Source organism: Nipponia nippon, unplaced genomic scaffold, assembly GCF_047370975.1.
Source record: "Nipponia nippon isolate SJK-2023a ecotype South Korea unplaced genomic scaffold, ASM4737097v1 scaffold_5, whole genome shotgun sequence".
Taxonomy (NCBI): domain Eukaryota; kingdom Metazoa; phylum Chordata; class Aves; order Pelecaniformes; family Threskiornithidae; genus Nipponia; species Nipponia nippon.
In genome coordinates this window covers 11,092,121-11,114,182 of record NW_028262369.1, presented here as the reverse complement: position 1 = coordinate 11,114,182, position 22,062 = coordinate 11,092,121, and the positions used below count along the sequence as shown (strand labels likewise).

The 22,062-nt window shown below is 35.6% G+C and overlaps 1 protein-coding gene across 6 annotated transcripts in view; it reads right to left on the bottom strand.

Annotated features, from left to right (window-relative positions):
• The window catches only part of TRRAP (transformation/transcription domain associated protein), a 103,216-nt gene that overhangs the window by 25,005 nt on the left and 56,149 nt on the right, over positions 1–22,062 (bottom strand). For 5 of the 6 annotated variants that reach the window (XM_087731728.1, XM_087731727.1, XM_087731731.1 and 2 more), the window contains 12 exons: positions 21,014–21,227; positions 19,833–20,012; positions 19,325–19,471; positions 18,503–18,622; positions 17,915–18,202; positions 16,343–16,480; positions 15,868–15,980; positions 15,234–15,369; positions 9,188–9,379; positions 4,186–4,414; positions 3,613–3,878; positions 2,740–2,840 (listed from right to left, as the gene is read on the bottom strand). In XM_087731728.1, coding sequence (XP_087587854.1) covers positions 2,740–2,840; positions 3,613–3,878; positions 4,186–4,414; positions 9,188–9,379; positions 15,234–15,369; positions 15,868–15,980; positions 16,343–16,480; positions 17,915–18,202; positions 18,503–18,622; positions 19,325–19,471; positions 19,833–20,012; positions 21,014–21,227 — 2,124 coding nt within the window. The remainder of the gene's footprint in view (positions 1–2,739; positions 2,841–3,612; positions 3,879–4,185; positions 4,415–9,187; positions 9,380–15,233; positions 15,370–15,867; positions 15,981–16,342; positions 16,481–17,914; positions 18,203–18,502; positions 18,623–19,324; positions 19,472–19,832; positions 20,013–21,013; positions 21,228–22,062) is intronic. The other variant, XM_087731732.1, reaches the window with a different exon arrangement.

The following is a 22,062-nucleotide window of genomic DNA, read 5'->3' as shown; positions in this document are numbered from 1 at the left end:
TAAGTGTCTGAGATCTCCAGATACTTCCTGAAAAAAAAAACTAAAAAACTTCCAGTGCACAGCAATTGCAACCCAAGCAATGATACTGGGAGAAAGAAGAATGAATGATAACACAAGAAGAGCAGAAGCAAATGCATTAAAAAATGCTTCTCTGCTGAGCAAAAAAGGGAGTAAGAAAAAGCAACATTGGAAAGATATTATAATAGCTATCTTTTGGAGGACTACGTGTTACTTAACTGTTCTCCACCCAAGTCATAAAAAAAAAATTTGTAATCAACATTATCTGGAAAAACTCAGTTCCTCATCTCCACAGCTTTAAAAGTCTATTTTTCAACAGGAAAAGTGAAGGAGTATGAAGGTTATTCACACAGTTCTTGGTAACCAAAAGATTATTTATTTGATACTTCTGAAGTCTTCTCTAGGTTTCCTCAAGTGTTCCTAGTTCAAGATTTGGCATGATTCATCCCAGTATATATACAGCCCTTGAATCTATGCAACTTTTCAGGCATAAAAATAAAGGATAAGAAAACTCACATACATATTACTGAAATGAAGAAACTTTTAATGCATTCCACAATTTCCAGGGAAGTGGTTGAGTCCCCAATCCCTGGGGGTATTTAAAAGATTAGTAGATGTTGTGCTCAGGGACATGGTTTAGTGGTGGACTTGGCAGTGCTAGGTTAACGGTTGGACTTGATGATCTTAAAGGTCTTTCCCAACTTAAACGATTCTATGATTCCATATTAATAAAGTGCTCCAATTTTCCCTTACAGAATAAGCATTGAAATAAACAGTACAAAAGTAACGTAATGCTTGTTCGAGTATTTTTTTTTAAAAATTAACTGTCAAGTATTTTTTATATAAAATATTAGCTTGGAGGATTACAGTGATAAAATTACTAACTATTGAGGCAAAACAATAAAAGGAAAGCAACTTTGTCTTTCAAAGTATGTATTAGTTTCTATGTTACACGAATACGTTACTTGCTTTCAGAAGCTTTCTGCACCCTAGCTTGAGGTTTTGAACTGAACTACCACAGCAGCAACCCAATAGATGACTTTGTATCACCACTTCCCCTTTATAAAAAGGGGACTTTTTCAGTCGGTTTTCTTTCCTCCTTCTCTACAATCCATCATTCTTGACACCTGAGATGACTTTTTTAAAATGGTTTCTATCACCTTGCTCAGCAAATGGGCAGCACAGGGAGATGCAAAAGCAGAGGTGACCTTTAACTTCCAGCTTAGTTGACACACAGGTAATCAGTAGTCACACACTCTCAGGTTCAACACTGCCATTGTTCCTAACTGCAGCCTTCCCAAATTCCTGACCTCAGCTGCGGTGCTAAAAAAACACCTGTATGTTTTTTGGCAAAATTAAGAAACTCTAAGTACATCAGAACCATCTTTTAAACAGAAAAAAGTTTATCCATTCTATCCTGAAAGAATTAATAGAGACAGTTTAGATGCCTTTTACTTTATCTGCATGAATTTAAAAAAAATCTAAAATAAAAATTAAAAAAAAAAAAAAAAATGTGGGGAGGTACACTTCCTTCTCTTTATACCTCAACTGAAACTAAGCTCACTTATGGCCATAAAAAAAAGACCATTGCACTTTCCATCAAAGGAATTACATTCTGCCTATTTGAAATTCTCTCTTGTATCCAAAGAAGAAGATATTAATCATTTCCTAACTTAAATTGCTATGTGAGGTTGCAATGTACAGCTTAAAACCTGATGGATTTCATTCCGTAAGTGTCCACAGTGTAGTGGTAAAGGTATTATTCCACCCATACGTAACGTGTAGCAATACTGCCATTAAATACCATGCATACTAAAAGCTGTTGAAATCTGAAGGGGTTTTTTGGCATCACCAAACAAAATTTGACTGCTGAGATATTTGTTTACTGAACTAAAGAGAGATCTTCCTCAAAATAGTAAGATGCCTTTCAGCATAAAGCAAAAATACATAAAAGTAATTGTGTGAAAGCAAGGTTTGCACCTAGGTGTTTAATTGCTGCAACGCAACATGTCTCCAATGCACACCACATCAGTCTCTTCAATTCAATTATTTGAAATGAATGTTGCATTTCCATATTGGATGGCACACCGGATTTGTCTAAGCACTCTGAACTATGCCACCACACATTCTCCTATGCCTTGACCAGTTGCAGCTATTGATGGGACATACACAATGAACAATGAAACAGAAATGGAAGAAACAAAGAGGTAGGCTAATTCTGTGTAAGTAGCTGTAAGCTTACAGACCGAACTTTTTCTTTCCTTAGTTTTATGTGCGATATTTACATTAAGAACATAATTAAAGCAACCTCCTTTTGTCAACTACACTAAGATATCAGTTAGACATCAATTTGTCTAAGTACTCACAGAACCAGGGGGCAGGGGTGGGGGGAATATCTTAAGCTGCAAAGCTTTCGACAAACCTATTCTCCCTGCCTCTTCCCATCTCATCCCTTGAAATATAAAACTTTTTAAAAAAGGTCTGGTGCAATATTTGCTTTAACTACTTCTTTCTTACAATACTTAGAAATATGACCAACCATTACATCTTCAAACTGCAAAGGAACTCTCACGTATACTTTTACTTTCTTATACAGTCGTGACAAATTTTAGGCTGGTATAAACATATGGAACAACTTTTCTCCTCAAATACTGTCTTGAACTACTTCAGCTGCATTTTTCTCAGACGTGTGGTAGTGCCTCTTCCAGCCAACATACTTACTTGTTAATCTGTGCCAAGAACATTCCCTTCAATGCATAAAACTCAGCAGTCATCTCCTTGGTGAAGTACTTCAGATTGGTTGATTCAATAACTTCAAGACCCTGTTAAATAAGCCTTAGTGAGAAAAGCCTTCTAAAATGGAAGGTTTTATTAAAATGTAAGTGCCATAAAAAACCAGCTAAAATATTCTCTTGAAATTTAAATAGCACAAGTTTCTAGTATTTAATTTTCATTTTAAAAAATCTGGACTGAACAAATTTAAGTTTCCACTGGCCTATGAAAAACTATTAGATACTATAGACAACATTCATCAGGTGATGAGTCATCTTTTCCACCTTGTTTTTTTATCTTATATTATTATTATTTATATTATGTTATATTACATTATTATAATAAGGTCCCAGTTTGCTGGCCTTATCTGTCAGTGGGTGTGCCTACAATCACATTTTTTCCTTTCCTTTTAACACATACGGTTTCAATTCAGTATGCCAGCATCTATCATTCATGAGTCAGACACTCAAAACTGACCTAGAGCTTCAGTGAGTCTTGCAATAGTGTTGTTTCTTCCTATTGAAAATTATATTTGCAAAGTCCCTTCCATTTATCTGTCTTGTAAGATTTCGAAAAACATATTTCCACTTTACTTTTTATTTGGCTAATTTTTAATATGTTCACAGAATTCAGTTCAAAGAGGACAATGACTGCTTTTGGCTAACAGTATTACTTAAAACACCACTCTATGAATGGTATAACACGGCCAACAAAATTCAAACCCTGTTCTGTATACAGGCAGTTTACTTAAATCAATGTTATCTGACGGCCCTTGTAATCCTTCAAGTTCCAACAACAACTTTAGAGGTAAAGCTACCGTACCTGCATACATTCATTTTTGCCCATGACTCCAGCCAGCTGAAGATAACATTTAACTTGCTGGCGAATCTTCTGAAAGCAGTCCACAATGGGCACAGTTGGAATTGTATGAATGCGACTTAGTATATCCAGAGCTACGTTGACCAGCCCTTGTTTTCGAGCTATCTTTCCGTATTGGATAATTGCCGATGCAGAAGCATGAACTCCCAACATAGCATTATTGGAACTAGGATCATGCTGAGAACTATTTTCATATGCAGTTACAATGGCTAGAAACAAAACATGAAATGTTTCAATATAAATGGAATTATATATACAGCAATATCTTACACAGCAATACATATGAAACAATGACTTAAGAGAATGAAACACTTAAAATGGAAATTTGATAAAAACAAACACTTGTCAAAATCAATAACATTCTTGTATGTTTAAATTAAAAAAAAAAAAAATCAAGAAAACCAACCAACCAAACAAAAACAAACAAACAAACAAACAACCAAAAAACAAAACAAAAAAAAACCACAAAAAAAACCCAAGAACTTATTTCAAACAATGTGTTGTCTGGAAAATTACATGATGAATGCATGCTGGACCAGGCAGTTTTACCCTGGTAATGATGTTGTCTCCACATGAAAATGCTGCTCCAGTGGGATAAATCATCTGACACAATAGGTAACCTGTTCCTCCAAGTCTTTACAACAGTCTTCATATCATGTAAGCTGTTGTTCCTCCCCAGATTAGTTGGTTGCAATCCTGCATTTATTTGGGCTGCTTCTTGAAGTTCAATTATTTGCTGTGCTGCCTAGAAAACATTAAACATAAATTATCATGAAGGGTAGTACAAAAAGCTGGCCAATTTCACTGTTAGAAAAAGATCTCTATGAATGATGCCACCTTTAAATGATCAAGCAAAGATGAAACTATTTATGCTGTTTTAGAGACCTGTCTATTAGTTGCATAAGTGACCTTTAACCAATCGCAAAACATTAACAAAATTGCAAAAAAAATCCATGAGATTGATTCAACACTTTTGTAATTGACTGAAATGTTGAATTCATCCACTGAATCATCAGCACAGAATTTATACCAATGGGTCACTAGTCTTAAAAAACAAACAAATTTTAAAAAAATAAATAAAGGACCCATAAAGTACTTCCTTACATGCTTGCAAAAGGTCCCTGCGTAACTTCAGGCTCCCCTCTTCTCCAGGGAAACAAGTATCCCAAGTACAAGTATCAAGCAGTTTATTTCATGCACACCTCATTCTGACAAAACCTAGATGCCCAAACATTATTTGGTTGCAAACAGACATTACTGATCTATACTTAATGTATTCTTTCTATGATACTATGGGTTTGCTTGCTAGGTTTAACTTTGGTCAACTATGACATGTCTTTCCTTGATAGTATTACGATAAAAATTCCCTCATCCTTTCTTTTATTTTCAACTGCAAATGCTTTCACAAATTATCCCTCAAATGGTAGTGTCTTGCTTTTAGGAAGCATTTTTTTCTTTTTTTCTTTAACAAAAAAACAACAAACAAAAAAAAACCACCCCAAAAAACTCTAACAAACAAAAACCACCAAAACAAAACAAAAAAACCCTGCACAAAAATACAAACACCAAAGGAAAAGATAGTTTACTGGAATCTACACTCTCTATTCACCCCCGTCCTTCTCCCCACACACATCTAAACACAGGCTACAATTAAATTCTAGCATACAGGTTTGGACTTAGTACAGCAACCCTAAGTGTAGAAAAGCACAAGTAAATATACATATATACAGCGTGCTAAATACAAGGATGAAGTAAAAACACTGACCTTAAACAAAACTTTTAACAGAACTTTTAATAATTAAAAGACAAAACTTTTAACAGAACTTATTGGTATAAATTCCCTGGTCATGATCTGACTTCTTATTAGAAACTTGAATGTACAGAAATACTATCTACATGCTCCTGAAGGTGTTACTTTAAGATATTCTGTAAAGACCTTAGGTTTGTGAAGTTACTTAAGTTAAGGATGGTTTTTCACTGACATCTACTATCCTCAAATTAATGAGAGGAACAAACCGAAGATGGCAGTAGTCTCTAACCTACTAAAGGCAGCAGACATTTTGTTAAAACTTCAACAACCTGAAGAAAAGGCCCAGAAACTTTAATGGAATTTAATTACCTGTAGTACAATAAAACCAATGTAGTATTCTCTAAGCTACCTCTTGGCAGATAACAGTTGTATTCATTGTTAATCAACCAAATAAAATAACTATTTAAAAAAAAAAAAAAAAAAAAAAAAGCAGTCCAAATTTAGAGAGTGAAATCTCTTGAAACAAAATAAATTAAATAAAGTAACATTTTCCTACAATCATCTCAGTATCAGCTCCCACAATAGCTTAACCTTCATCCTACACCCATTCATCACGTAAATTTAATTTTCTCACAGGTATTTAATCACACACTATCTGATATTAAAAAAAAGTAATTACTGCAGTGCAAATTCAGGGCTGCATTTGTACCTCTGTCAGTCATTGACTAATTTATCACTTCTTCATGAGGGATATATACATATTAGATTATTTTAGAAGCTTGTTTTAATTGATATCTGAAAACATTTAACTACTTTATTTAGCAATACTAATCCTTTCATGCTGCAGATACTGCCAGTCTTAGGGGAGGAAAAACTTGAAATATCAGTTAAAATTTAGCAGGATGGAATTAATTTAATCAAGACAGCTTCTAGTTGTATTGTATCAGCTCAAACAGATGAAACATTGTACCTATTTACTTGACAAGTTCCTCTCAATATGGAGAAAACTTCCATATTTATTCACTTTATCTGATGCATCAGCTCATATTAAAAGTATGGAGATATGGGCTGCTGTGTAAGCTCTACCCACAAGTACAGTCATTTTAGTAAAGGTACCTTAGATCACGCAGATCTAGTTGCTTATGAATCACACCAGGCATGACACACCAGGTGAAACTACTGATCTTAAACAGAATTACAGAAACCACTATATCAAACAGAACTCAGCAAGCAAGATCCTCGCATTTCTACAGGTAAGGTTCATTCATAGTTCTCTGAGCAATGGTCCATCAAGAAATGCATCCCTGTTATGAAATTTCAGATTGTGTTGCACTGAGATATATTCCAGAATTTCTCCCCTAGAGATGAAAGGTTCCGTCAATAGTAACAAGAGCTAATCTTCGTCAGGTGCATGCTTATCAGGACACCTGAACAGGGACACAGTCAGCCTAAATGACAAATGGCATGTTTTGTCCAGATCACACACTGTGTAAGTGTTGACGTTTCATTCATTTCAAAGGAAACAGGAGTCCATTTTTGTTATGATGAAATATGTATAAAAGTTGCAAAGGACACAAGCCATGCATTTTTCACCATGTAATACGTGTTAATTCATCTCACGTAATAATTAAAATTGCATATTCTATATTATCAGAGTTGTGCCAGCTGCTTCACAAAAATATTTCTGGAGGTCTGAAAAGAATGGTCTCAAGTTCTTACAAGCTCTTCCTGACAGGACAAGAAACAAGTACTTTTCCTTAATTTTCTAAGTGGGCCATTTGCGAGTAACAGGTATGCCAAAGAGAAAGATTAAAAGCACAGGATTTAAACAGGTCTTGTCTTGAAACTGAATTGTCAATGTTTCATGAAGAAAATAAAAGATATACAAAACAGAGTTAAGAAAAAAGTAAATAAGTAGAAAAATGGCACCAAAAATGTTAGCTTTGCCCATCCTCTGTGTATGCACTGGGTTACCCAACTGGAAAGTTACTCATCCTTTATAGTCAAGGATTCAAGCATGTATGCAAGAGTTTATTTGAACATCAGTGCTGTTGGAAGTCATGTGCAATCTACTGCAGTAATTTTACAGGACACTATGAAATTCGAGTTACAAACTTCTGTTTAAAATGTTCTCGACAAAGAATTAAGCTGCTTAAGATTAGATAATACTCAACTTTTAGCAGGGTTTTTTAATTTGGTTTTGGGGGAGGTGTTGGGGGTTTTGTTTGTTTTTAAAGTTCTTGTAACCCCAAATTCATTAGCTATCCCTCATTTCATTCTGGACAGGACAGCCCACTGCTTCATTGCCAGAATTCTGCACCTACTTCAGGAGCAAGCTTCTCTCAAAACTTTATGCTTGCTTTGTCCATTTTTGTCCAGAAAGCATATACAGCTCTTTCAGATCACAAACTAGTAAGGCCATAGGGCCCCATCCACTTCTGATTCAAGTGGTCCATTCCTTCTCAGTTCAGCAAAAGGCCCGACAGAGGTTACCACTGACTTAAATCTTCCAGTTGACCTACTCACATGAGTGCTCCACAACAGACTGGAATTAAAATGAACCAGTTAGTTGGAAGCAGTAACCTTTTCAATCAGCACAGCTAAATTTGGACAATGTGCACCCATATGTAGACATTAGCATTACTGAAATATGGCCTTCCACTCAGACCAAAGAAATTTTCTTTCCTGTAGCTGGCATCAGATTAGATGAGGGGAGCAGAGATCAGTCTTCTGAATGCACAATATCTCTCAGTCTGTGAAGCAATGTGATTCAACATGAGCATTCTTTTTACAACATTACTACAAGATTTTAATGCAATGTTGAACAGAACCGGCCAAATGAGCTAGCTGGACAGCTAATAAAGCTGAAGACCAATGCATGAAGCTTTGAGGTATACACGTTAGTTTATCTAACAGAATCCACTCTCCTTTTCAGCAGAACTTGTATACAATGAGAAATATCATACACTTAAAGACTAGATTCCTTCCTACTTCCTTCCCCGATGCAAATCAGAACATTTAGCAATATCGTATAAAAATGACAAAGAAAAGGTAAGGCTCACATTGGCCAGAATCCACAGTATTTTTCCTAAAGGTAGTAGTGCTTACCTGAAAAGTCCTTCGCTAACAACAGACTTTTACAGTTTTTGATTCTCGGACCTTAATGCTTAAGCCACAGGGATGTTCAGAACTTGCTCAGCCTGTTCAGAACGCTACTCGTCAAAGAAACACCAGCATTTCTAAATACACTTTTCCCTTACAGGGCATTAACAGTTAGCTCAGATTTAAAAAAAAAAAAAAAATTAAACTAAAAAATATAGGAGTACATTACAGCTGACAAAATTGCATACCACATTTAACACATTTAACTGAAAAGAACACTTAGGAGGTTATTTCAACACTTCTGCCAATAACATAATACAATAATATACCCGCCCAAAACACATCTCACTTCAAAACCCACTGAATGTTCAAGATCTCCAAGTACGGCAGTGCATTATGCATTACCCCACAAAACAAGCTGAGCCATCTGATCAATTTTTAAATAGCTACCTCTGTATGTCACAAACAGAACAGACTCAGGTAAACTATAAAAACTTTAAAAGGAATCCAGATCAAAATGCACATTCTGCAACTTTTAACAAAAAAAATACCATTACAAAACCCCAATCAGTACTATACGGTAAAATATTTTATGTTCCCAGTTACTAAAAAGTCCTGAAACCTGCTACTGGAAAATAACCGGCAGTAAAAAATTTTCATTCTTACCTGGAGAAGGGGAGTATGAACATGCGAGACTACGTGAGGAAGCCTTCGCCATTCTCGAATAGCTAAACTACTCGCCATCTCTACCAGGCGCTCAATGAAGTTAAGCTGTTGCTCTTCTGGGTGGCAGATTGCTAAGTATCCTCTGTACATATTCACTTTCCATGCCATCTCTTTTGGACAACTCAACTCCACCTGGTCATCAAATGGAAAAAAAGTCTAAAGATTATGCATACTCAAATGCAGGCTTTTAAAAAAAAATTATTTAAAAGCCTTCTAAGCAAACACTCAGTTTTATTTTTTATAAAAATTAGCTCAATTTCTAAAATTATCAGACTAAAATACCAAAATTTCTGTCATTAGAGGAGTTTCAGCTCTCTTAAAGTTATTGACAAGGGCAGGCTAGCAAATAAATTGCAAGTTCAGCACGAGAGTAGAAGTGCCTGCATACAATGTGCTGTTGGGGTATTTTTACACTGACTGTAGTGTAGCTCAGGGACAGCTGAGCAAGCTGAAAGCAGTTTTGCAACAGGAGCATGAAGCTTACTGTGAACGAATTCACCCTGTATAAAGAAAAAAGATGCTTCTCAGCAGATAACGCATACTACCTCTGAAATGCTTCAGGGGCTCCAGAACAAGTAATGTCAACTTCTCACTTAAAAGGATCCCATCCCTATATGTCAGCACATTATGCCAGCATTATGCTTCCTAACTGCCTGCTCTAGGACATTACTAAGTTTATGAGAATAAACAGTTAATTTTTAAGTCATCTACAACTAATGTTCCCATTTATGTCAAAGTAATTTCTGAGTACAGGTGCAAAATCAGGTGCTAAATCATTTAAAAAGTAATTAAAAACCATTTTCTTAACATCCTGGAACAGTAGAAATATGGCAACTAAAACCAGCAAAGTACTTGAATTGTCTAGCAACTAAATTCTGTGCGTATTTTACAGTAAACTTGCACTTAACCAGTGCTCACTAGCTGACGCTGCAGGCCTTAAACCTAGAATTTTTTCACTTCTCTTTCTTCCACTTTACATCAAACCCTTTATGGATTGATACACAACACAGAAATCCCTTTGCATTATCTTCTTGTTGATATACTGCATCTTAACCATTACAATTGTTATTTCTGTTATCCTCAACTGACTTTTACGCCTGAGCCAGCAAAGAGAAATTGCCAGGTAGCAACCTTACACAGTGAAAATAATCTCTTTCTTTATTACATTACCTACTGGATCATTAAACACAATGGCAATGCGAGCAAATGGAAATGAGTCTTGGGTCCTATCAAAGGCCACTTGCTATTTTAATAGCTCAACTTCAATAGGTAGATTATTAAAAATGTTTCACAAAGATTTACGAAAACTGATACACATTTGCCACCTTTTCTGACCTCTCTTGTGAGTCAACCATGGAACTTGATAAAAAACAGCCACATTAAAGAATATCAATAAAATTGGAGTAGCAAGTATAGCAGCATAGAATCAATTATTCTTTCATATCCTAATATTTATGCAAGCATGTCCTGACATTTTTACAAGAATCTGAGTAGAGCCACAAAAGCCCCATTTATGGCTTCAGCAGCATCTTCTCCTTAGTCATTTAGTAAATGTCTCATTACTGAAAATATCTCATTTAATATAACTGCAGCTAAAGCGTATCAGCAGTTACTTGTGGTTGTCACTTCTACTCATCTTGCAAATCTCCAAAACCAGAACCTGTCACACATGATCTACTTCATTCTGTCTGAACTCAAGGTTTATAATATACTGTACAATACAGTTCTTATATTAGGTTTTAAAGGTTTCTCAAATTATATTATTTCTATAATTAGCCACTGAAGTTGCATACTTAAAAATAGGACAGAAAATAGCAATTGTTATAGGAACAACAGAAGTTAATTGAAATGTAAATATAACTTGTAAGATTATTTTTGTAGCATATGCAGCTTACTACTTACAGATTCAGCTTCACATGCACTGATAAATGACAAAATCCATCTTTAGAGACGCCTATTTAATTTGAACCATCAGTACAACAAATATTGAAAAATTCCATTTCAAATGTTGCAATAGTTGGACACCTTTAATTTAGGTTCCATCAAAAGACAACACTACCTTTAATTAATTAAACAACTTTTACTGTTTTTGTAGTTTAGCCTTTAAAGCAAAACATACTGATTGTATCCACCTATTTTCCCTTCTGACAAAAGAAAGTGTTACAGAATAACAAACATACTACCTTTTAAAAATGTAATATTCAGTCTGATTTTGAAGAAAGTAAGAGAGACATACAACTCCGCATACTTATCATGCAAGACTAAGCTGTCACAATGAAGCATGCTGTTAGGATATTTTGTATACACGAACTTAATCCTGCAAGGTATTGGAATTAAAGGATGCTCAGCATTTTTCATAATCATGTTTTATCTTTTGCAAATATTATGAAACTAGACAGTCAACTATCAATCTGACACATAGTACTTTTAAGCAGTAGGTATTGGTTCAAAACTTAAACAGTACTGATGAAACAATAAACTCCAATTAAGTGAGAGACTAATTCTTCTGGCTGTCTCTCCACAATAGGAAAAAACACTGCCTAAGGCTCTGCTCAGAGCTTTATCAGTAAAATTGTATTTTAAATATGCAATTCATCCCCTTATTCCAAACTCTGGCATCTTTAGCAGAGTAATTCCAGTAATGTCACACTCTATAGCAACAGTGCCGTGAAGATCAGCAAGCTCCTTTCCACTTGTGATTTAATACAGTATTCTAACCTTTTGGATTTCAGTTCTACATCTGGTTTATGTTTCTACATTAACTAATCAAAGATGAGCAACTCCACCTACCACGAAAAGAGGGTATATTTCCTTAAAACTAATTAAAAAACATAAAAAATAAAAATTTCAATCTTCTATAGAACAGTGATACCACATACAAAGTTAAAACAAAAAAAAAAAATCCCAGAAAAATCTACTGATGACTCCAATACAGAAGTCTGTCATTTATTCCAAGAAGCCCGAGATGGCTGTATAGGCTGACATTTTATAGCAACCTCAAGAACAATAACCACTAGCTTATTCACATGGATGGTTCTTAAAATAGTTGGGAAGAAGATGCCTAAGAGAGGATAAGGAGGAAATTATGTAAATATGGCCATTTTTTTTTTTTTTTCACATGGAAGAACTCCTCAAAATTTGCTCTCAGATAAAAGTATCTACCTACATATTTTCTGCTGCACCTTTTCAGAAAATGGAGGGTCCTTTTCAGCACGTTTCCCTAGCCATTTAAACTTTATTCACACACACGCACAAAAAAAAAAATGTTTATGAACACTTAGAATGAAAAAAGATCTTCCAGATTTAAATCTTTCAAAATGTTACTTTCTGTATGTACTGTGCCCCCTGCCTTCAAACTGTTCTGTAAGAGCCAAAACTTTACAGAGCATTCATTCATCAAGCACATGGATAGCACAGAATACACAGTCTCATGAGTGAAACCCAGGAAAGGACAAAGGGAAGGTTAAATGTTTTTACAAGTGCATGTTGTTCAGCAAAATGAATTACAAGCAGAACACAATAATGAACTCCATAATGAATCAGGAAGGTCAATAGCAGGAAAGTACAAACAATACATATTATCCGTTACCAAATTAAGATAACTGCCTCACTTGCCATACACAAGTTCCTCAGGTTCTAGCAAAAGAAGCTAAGTACTGTGCTGGTTTCTAAAACCACACAAAGCAGGCAGGGCACATTTATGCTACTTCAGATGAAGAATAAGCCCAGAAAGGCTGTGGCACCTCAACTCTCAAGAGATACTAAAACTCTACTAGACAAATCAACCTGATCTACTTGGGCCCTGCTCTGAATGAAGCATTGGACCAGATGACCTCCAGAATTCCCTTCCAACTCAAACTATTTTATGGTTCTGTAAACTTTACATTAAACTATAAAAGTATAAGCTTCTGAGGAAGCCTTGGAACATCAGAAAATTCCAAACTCAAGTTTTCTGATTCCACAGAACATCAAATAAGGAACTTACAGAAGTCTGTACAATCATCATGATAATTAGTTCTAGCACAAAACTTAACACAAATTATCACAATTTGAGAGGAGATAAAAATACTTTTAAGTGAAAAAAAGAAATAAAGCTAAAGACTGTAGATTTAAACAGCGTCACTTCACAAAAGCATGCTCTTTCTTATAAGTGGTCTCGGTATTGGTCTCAGTATTTTTATTTGTATGCTTTCTAGTATGAAGATTATACACAGAAAAAATTGTTTGGAGAACACATTTGAAAGTCAACCATCTAAAAGCTCAGTGTGCCCTTGTGCTTATGCATTATGATTCTATTTACTTTATAAATCTACTTTTGCAGAACCAAAAGTATTTCTTCCCCCAGAAGTAACCTATCCTTTACTGTAATCCCAGTGATCTTGTTCAAGTCCAATCCCCATCTCTCTCCCTGTCAATCAATTCAAACCGAGTCTCCTGCCAGCCAGTCTCACTGATGCACCCTGCAACATTTAATTCAATGCCTCTCTCCTCTCTGCCAGTTTTACCAAGTCCTTCATACCTTCTCAAAGAAAATCACTTTCTTGATCTTCTTGCTTCAGTCTATTTACCCAGTTAACCCTGCCACACCTAGTCAAATTTTTACTCCTCCAACCTCCTTCATCCTCACCTCATATTCTTCTCATTGCTTCCCAATCTCAGGCTCATTGCCTGAGGTTCGTTACCTGGTCTTCTCGTCCCTCATCTCTTGTTAGATCTCCACTTTCCAGTCTTGACCACACTGGCTCCAACCTCTGGTGCTCCCAAGATACTTTAAAATTATATGTAATGGATAGATTGCAAAATCAAATGAGCCTTATTTTAAATGGGTCTAAAGTAGACTCAAAGTGAGAATAAAGTTAGAAATCTAGCAGTTTATTTGCATTAATAAAGTATTTGAGAAAGCAAAAGAAGACAGATACAGGAAGCAATCCCCAGGCAGACAGTACAGAAAAACATTGCTACTGAAAGAACAACAAACCTTCTATTACACTTCTGCTAAGCATGGCTATAAAAACCAAGAAACAAGAAAACCAGCATGTGCCAAGGAAGTAATCCCAATACATTTCCCACCACACATAAACAACTTCAAATTTATCACTGTCTTCATTAAAACAGTAAGTACTGGTATAATCTGCAATGTACACTAGCCCCACCAACCAATCAACACTGAAACTGAGACTTCATGTGTTGCTTTTTCCGGGATTTTTTAACAAGGATCCTGAAACACAAACTTACAAATATTCCTCAGATACACTAAAGTATTTAACATAAACCAAAGTTAGCTGACAAGTCCCTGACCCTCACATTTTCATACATGTCTTAATCCCCATTCCTGTGCTGTGGAGATGAACAGAATAAATTGTGTTTAGCAGTTTTAAGTTTGGACAGTAGAAGTTGAGAACACTTTGGCTTTGCCTTTCAGGTGCTAAATCAAACAAAAACAACAGAGGCAATGGCCTATTGCTCTTTTACACCTGGAAGCATAGTTACATTGCCCACAGACAGAGAGATGATAATAGATGTATTTTCATACTTTATTCCCTTTCACAACAGGAACAGTTGTTCCTGTGAAGGTGTAAAATACAAAAAATGTCCCTCCCCAATATCACATTATTTAAATAATATCATACACTTGCAAGGGTCCCATTTTAAGTTTCTCCACATATCCCTGCTGGCACACACTTCCATGGCAAGCATTTGTTGCTTTTTAATGACTCATTACCGTGCACCATATCTTTCACCTGCCCTGGCTAAATGTCTTACATGGTACAGCTTTATAAACCGATAGAAAAGAGAAAGAAGTTTGTCTGTTGAAATGACATGCTTCAATTGCCAAAATACCCAGCTGTGTGCTGGGACATTAAAGAAAACTTCCAAAGAGCAGTTCACTGTGGCTGTGAAATAAACTGTAATGCTGACTTGTTAGAAATGTAATCAGTAAAATGAACAAAGAAACAAAACATTAGCATGAAAAACCCTCACTCACCTGCACCAGAGCCTCCTTCATAGCAGTCCAGTTTGAGACCCTCCATGCACATTCCAGTACCAGGTAAGGATTTATATGACCTTTTGACTGGCCATATTCTGTCAGAGGTTCCCACTGGTTCAATTCTTTTGAGCAACTAAGAAAATCAAAACAGTTGTCAATTTGGTTACCAAAAAAATAAAATTTCAACAAAAGTGACTATAAATGTTGTGTATCAGAATATTATCTGCATATTTGCTTGTCTATGAACAGCTTTGCAAGCACTACAAAAGTTTTATCCAGGTGGGAAGATTTTTTTTTTTATATTACCATTTATAACACATTAATCTGTGAACAGGGAAGAGCTGCATTTTGTGTCTCCCAGAACAACCATTTTAAATAGGAAAAACAAATTTTAGCTCCAGTCTGTTTCCACCAATAGCAAATTACATTTTTACAACACTTCAGGCATATCACTTCTCAGGGTTTGTTAAGGGAATAAAAAATAGCTTTTTTTATTCCATTAAGTTTCCCTTGTATCTGAGCTAAGTCCTGAGCTAAGTTTATTCTCTTAATGAATGCTTTAAACCAGCAGGGTATTTTACTTCTATTGCAGGGTAAAAATACTTGTTCCACACCAGTTTAAAAATCTTACCGAATCCAATGGTCTTCCCAGAGCTGATACTCAGGAAAGATCGAAGGAGAAGCATTGTTCCGTTCGTGCTCTTTTTTAGCCTTTTCCATTGCTTTTTCATAAGTTTCTTGTGCCTAAATAAAATTCAAACCATTTGATTTTTCCATCTGCTATATACACATTAACTCAACCTTCTTTTCTTCTAAAAAATGGCAATAAGAGAACTTTTATAAATTCTAAGCTAAAAAAAAAAAGCTACAGTCATTATTTGGCAGCTTTACAAATGCCATGAAAAAATGATGGATGTGCTCAAAAATCTCACCTTATCTAGGTATTACATGGCCTTAAACTACTACTTTAGCCAATAGAAAGCTGCGGCACTTTCTATTTTAGAAGACTGAAGTTGTTTATTAATGCTCAGAACATTTGCATGCTGACCAGAATATTCATCCTGACAGTAGAACTACTGAAATCATTTCTAATATCAAGAGTGTACCTGTTCAAAAAAGCCATGCTGTTCATAGGCAATAGCTGTTGCTGTCTCTGGGAATTTACAGCGTTTTTGCCATAGTCCAGCCCACATATCCTCTTCTTGTAACAAAGAATAGAGCTCAGCAAGGGAATCCAGTATTTCCTAGAATGTTAAACATACATATTTCTCCGTAGTCAAGCTGTCATTATAAAGCACAGTAGATAGCAAAACCACATGTTCTACACTGAGGTAAATTGTGAAATACATGGAAATACAGAAGTGTTTATATAAACTCCTTCTAAAACTCTAGAAGGCAAGCAATTAGTAACAACCAAGTGCTGAGAAGAACAACACTGCATTACATGACAAAGAAAACCCTATGGCTGGTACATTGATTCTTGCTTGTCTTCCCTAATATATCAGATAAAATCATAGAAGACAAAATTGTTTAACAAGCCAACAACTTGTTCTTCAATGTAAAAAGAATCTGTAACGTTTAGCTTCCTCAGCTGATCACAAACATGCCAACGTAGATTATAACTACCTGACAAACCACTAAACACAACAGCACCTGTTTACAGGGAACTCAATTTTGTTTAGCTAATAATTCTTTAAGGTCATATACCAACAGACTTGATTAGGGAAAGCATACTCCCTTTGAGGGAGACAGAGACAATACAGACTTCTATTCAAGATTTAAAATTAGGGGCAGAAATTGTTTCATCTAGTTCTACAGTGCTGCAGAGAAGCAGTGTCAAAAGCAGATGGAAAAGAGGGAGAAAGAGAGAAAAATATGAAAATATCAATGACAGCTGAAAGAAAAGCATGAGAAGTAGGTAACACAAAGTAGTCAATGTTGCAAGTGTCTGTATTCACAAATACACAGGGATGGGAATTCCTTCACTGAACAAAAAAAAGAAAAAAAAAAAAAATCGACACTACTTTAACAAGCTTCTAAATACAAAGATTTAAAAGTGATTGATCCTTTGCACTCACGACTGGTGAGGCCACACCTCAAATACTGTGTTCAGTTTTGGGCCACTCACTACAAGAAAGACATTGAGATGCTGGAGCATGTCCAAAGAAGGGCAATGAAGCTGGTGAAGGGTCTAGAGCACAAGTCTTACGAGGAGCGGCTGAGGGAACTGGGGTGGTTTAGTCTGAAGAAGAGGAGGCTGAGGGGTGACCTTCTTGCTCTCTACAACTACATGAAAGGAGGCTGTAGCGAGGTGGGGGTCAGTCTCTTCTCCCCAGTAACAAGTGGTAGGACAAGAGGAAATGGCCTCAAGTTGCACCAGGAGAGGTTTAGGTTGGATATTAGGAAAAACTTCTTCACTGAAAGGGTAGTCAGGCACTGGAACAGGCTGCCCAGGGCAGTGGTTGAGTCCCCATCCCTGGAAGTATTTAAAAGAAGGGTAGATGTGGTGCTTGAGGACATGGTTTAGTGGTGGACTTGGCAGAGCTAGGTTAACAGTTGGACTCCATGATCTTAAAGGTCTTTTCCAACCTAAACAATTCTATGATACTATTGTACTACACTGTCACTGTGCTTTTCTCTTCACATTTCATAAAGTATTTCAATTAATATAACACTACCTGTTGAGGAGGAGTTATGCTTTCCTGCTCATAAAATTCTGTTGTCTGTTTAGGCTTAATTTGTAGACTCAGTCCTTTTTCAAAGGCTTGATGTTCCAGCATCAGTGTAGAACGAAACCAGAGATTGTGAGTTTTACCCAAGTATTTCAGGACACAAGGTCTGATGGGAATGGGAGGAACACACTGTGACATTGCTTCCACAAAGCAATTCAGTGCACTCGGCTGGCAATCTCGCTGTACTTGATGGCTACCACTGCACAGGAAAGGGCTTATTTCACCTGCTAGAGCCTAGAAGAAAAAACATAAAGGATAGTTATCTGTTCATTCAGATTCTTCAATTAGAGAATTTAGATTAAAAATCTTGTTAATACAGGGAAAAATCATTTGATAAGTGTATTTCTCTTTGTAAATTGAAGGGGTCTATTTATTTCAAAGGGTATACTGATAGAGGTATACAGCGTTCACTAGTCACAAAGAACAGCAAACTTCTCAAAGCCAGTGAACAAGCCATTTATCACACAAATACATTTTCCTGAAACACTGGTCATTTACAAAGAGGAATTTGTAAGTGAGGAGAGAGATTCTCACATGTTGTTGTCTGTCAGACAAGATTTTCCAAAGTCGTGAAAAAAGCTGTATCCAAGTCTTCTCTGCTAATGGTGTAGAGATATGACATAATTGAACAAAGGCACTCAGCAACGCTCCAGTCTAGAAAAAGAGAGATGTATATAAATGGGAAAAGTACAATTAATACTATGGAAAAACAGTTCACAGTTATACAATTGTTTAAGCAGTAACGCAAATATCTTTTCCAACCAACATACCAAAAATACATTTCCTTTAACAATACAGACTACTGTAAGAAGAATTTAACCCTATTTTCATCTTGATTCAGACTCTGATCCATTACTGGAACCAATTAAAAAAAAAAGAAGGCAAAAGGAAAGAAGTTGATTACTTTGGTAACAGGAATGATCAAGTTAATTGGATAGAGCTGTTACTACTGTGAGAATTATTTCAACATAGCTTCCAGCTAAAATTATCTTCTTAGTAATTATTTAAACATAAGATGACGATACAGTTTTTTGATCCTATACCCTGTCTTTGCCATCACTATTTTCTTAACTGAACAGATAAAATACACTTATCTGCAGATAAGACAGAGGAGGATGAAATTTAATTTTGTAGGAAAGGGATACAGTAACAACTAGTAATTAAGTGAAGGCTTAAGAATTTTTTACTCTATGCGAATAAGAAATTACATCAGATTATGAGATATGTCTATAGAAAAACGCATCAGATAAAAAAATCAGAAGTATCAAAAGTATGAGATAAGAAAAAAAAAAACAGGTCAGTTTGAAGATTTCAGTATTGAAATGATTTGTCAGGAAACCAATAGCCTGTACCAACCTTCACTTCTCGAAGAGAGTCAAGAAATTTGTCATGCCGGTTGGTCAACATGTGCAGCTGATTGCCAATGTCCTTCTCAGAAAGTTCCTTAGTTTTAGGTGTACTGGTCTGGTCTCCCGGAGCCAATTCAATGTCTATTTCAACATCCTATACAGAAGTAAATAAGAGCATACAGATATTTTCTAAATACTTTTGCTTCTTTTCCAAACAAATATAAAATACCCTTCCAATCAACTTATTTCAGGTCTCACTATTTATTTCTGCTAGTTCTTCAGGTTCAGATATAGAATTGCTATTGTGCTATAGTAAAGAAAAGGCTAAATGAATGAATGCAAGTTCTGAGAAACCCATGCATGGTTAAACTACAACGTATTAAGCACAAGATATACTGAACAATCTGTGCACATCATCTTCAAGACATATTCTCCAAACTTATTTGATGAGAAACTAGGAAGAGCTATAATCCATCAAAAAGATTTCTTTTTCTACAGTATTTTCTGTAAGTTACCTCTTCTTTGGATTCACTGTTTTCCCTTTCACGAGGCTCTTGTTTGACGTGGGTTACCATGGCAAATGCTGCTCTATCATGACTGTCAGCAAGGTTGATAACATTGGTGATAGAGGGCAGCATAGCACCCTGACAGCTTGTCCCAATTGTAGTATTTCTCTCACACACTGCCAACAGGAGCTAAGACATTAAAAAGCAAGGAGAGTTTTTAAATATACATTTACTGGAGTATTTAAAGGAAAACATTACCATGGTTTAATATTTATCAACAAGATAGAGGTTGCAATAATATGTTCAAGGCCTATTTATCACCTTTATTCAATAAATACAATAATACATTTTCATCTTAATCTAATCACATTTTGTCAGCACTTTGAAGTTCATGACTATGCTTTCAAGATTGTTTTTCAAACCTCTCCTGAAAATGCTGAAGAATAGGAATCTTCTATGCCTAAATTCTTGTACTTTCTTGTACTTTTTAACATGTATATTTAGTGCCCTCAATCAGCTAATGTATACAGACTCTCCTCATTACAATGAAAGTCCTCCCAAAAAAAACATGTGGAAAAAAACCCACAATGCTGTTTTTTATCTCTCTGGAAGGAGTTCTAATACTTTTAAGCGTACAAAGTTATCCTCACAGTCACTTTAAACTCATGTTTTAATATGCAAATTGTTTAAAAAAAAAAAAGTTTGGTCCCAACTTGTTTTAAATAAACCAACCAAAAATGCAATTTCATTTTGCAATTTCATTTCAATGCAATCCCACCTAACAGTTGTCATACCACCAGAGCAGACACTCTAGCCATAACGGTTTTCTTGAAATCATCTACTATAACAATTCTTGTATTTTTTATAATAACCATCATTTATAAGAGATGGATTTTCTTAACAAGTATTAACCTGGTCATTAAGCTTTTCGCAGAGAAAGTAGATTATAAAGGTTGATATTAAATCCACTTTCCAAGCATCAGCATCTCATGGTTTAGACACTGTATTTACTTTTAAGCACCACTGGAAGCATCTGAGGCAGCAGACTTGGTATTTTTAGCTTTCATACAGATAATACACACTACAAGACACATATTGCATGATGCTTTTACACACAGTCAAGAAAAAAGGGGAATAAAACATATTTCTCTAATTATAACTGTATTCCTGATATAAATAAATTTCCCTACCTCAATACACTGTTTTATCCAAAAGTGATTTCCCATTGCTTCCCAGTTTTGAGAACAGGTCACATAAAGTAGGCGCTCATAGACACGACGTTTCATAGAATTGTCAAAGACCTCAAAAAATTTGGCTCGTATGAGTGGCTGGGCACAACGCAAACCCGAAAGAAATGCTGGCTCAAGTTTAGCAGTAAGTTCACTACCGGAAAGATTCTCATCCCTAAAACAAATAAAGATGAAATGACAGACACCAGAAAGAGAAGCCTTTTAGATTTTGTATATAAAATACTAAAAATCAAAAGGAGGTGACATTCTGTAGAAGCCCACGTGGTGTGGCATGCATCCAGATGCAGCATTTTGAGAGAAACAGCAAAGAAAATATTGCTGCTTGTTAGAAAACTGTGCCAGAACCATTGTAAAAACTCTTTCAGGATAAAATCTTATCATAATTGTGAAACAATTTCAGCCACATCTGTATCTGGTTTGAAATGCCAAATTATATTCATTGATAAAAACTTCTGACCACCATGTCCACACCAGGGCTTTGCACAATTAACCAGAAAACAGAACAGCAGCAAACAGTAACTCAAAATAATGTGAATCATCAGCACAAAATTAAATACCTGGCATTTTTTTTATAAGGTAACTATTTTAATTATTTCATCATGTTACAAAACTTGCCAGTTTAGCTAGCAAAATAATTCTCCTAAAAGTATAATTTACAATAAATTTCCAAGGAAAAACAAAAAGTCTTTATACCCTACAGATATGAAAAGACAGATAGATTTCAGCTGTCACCACAGTGTTTAGAATACAACCAGCTACAAGGATGCCCTGGTATCTTGGGAATGGAAGAGGCTGGGGCGGTGGAGATATTTTAGCAGAGCCACAAAGAAAAACCTTTACTAAGAAACTTCTGTTTTCAAAGTGTCTTCCATAAATACGTATTGTGGTCTCAGTGAAATTAATTGATTTTGCATTTTGGGGGCGGGGGGAATCACTTAATTCAGACCTAAAAAGATTGATGGCATGTTATAAAGGTCATATATGGTACA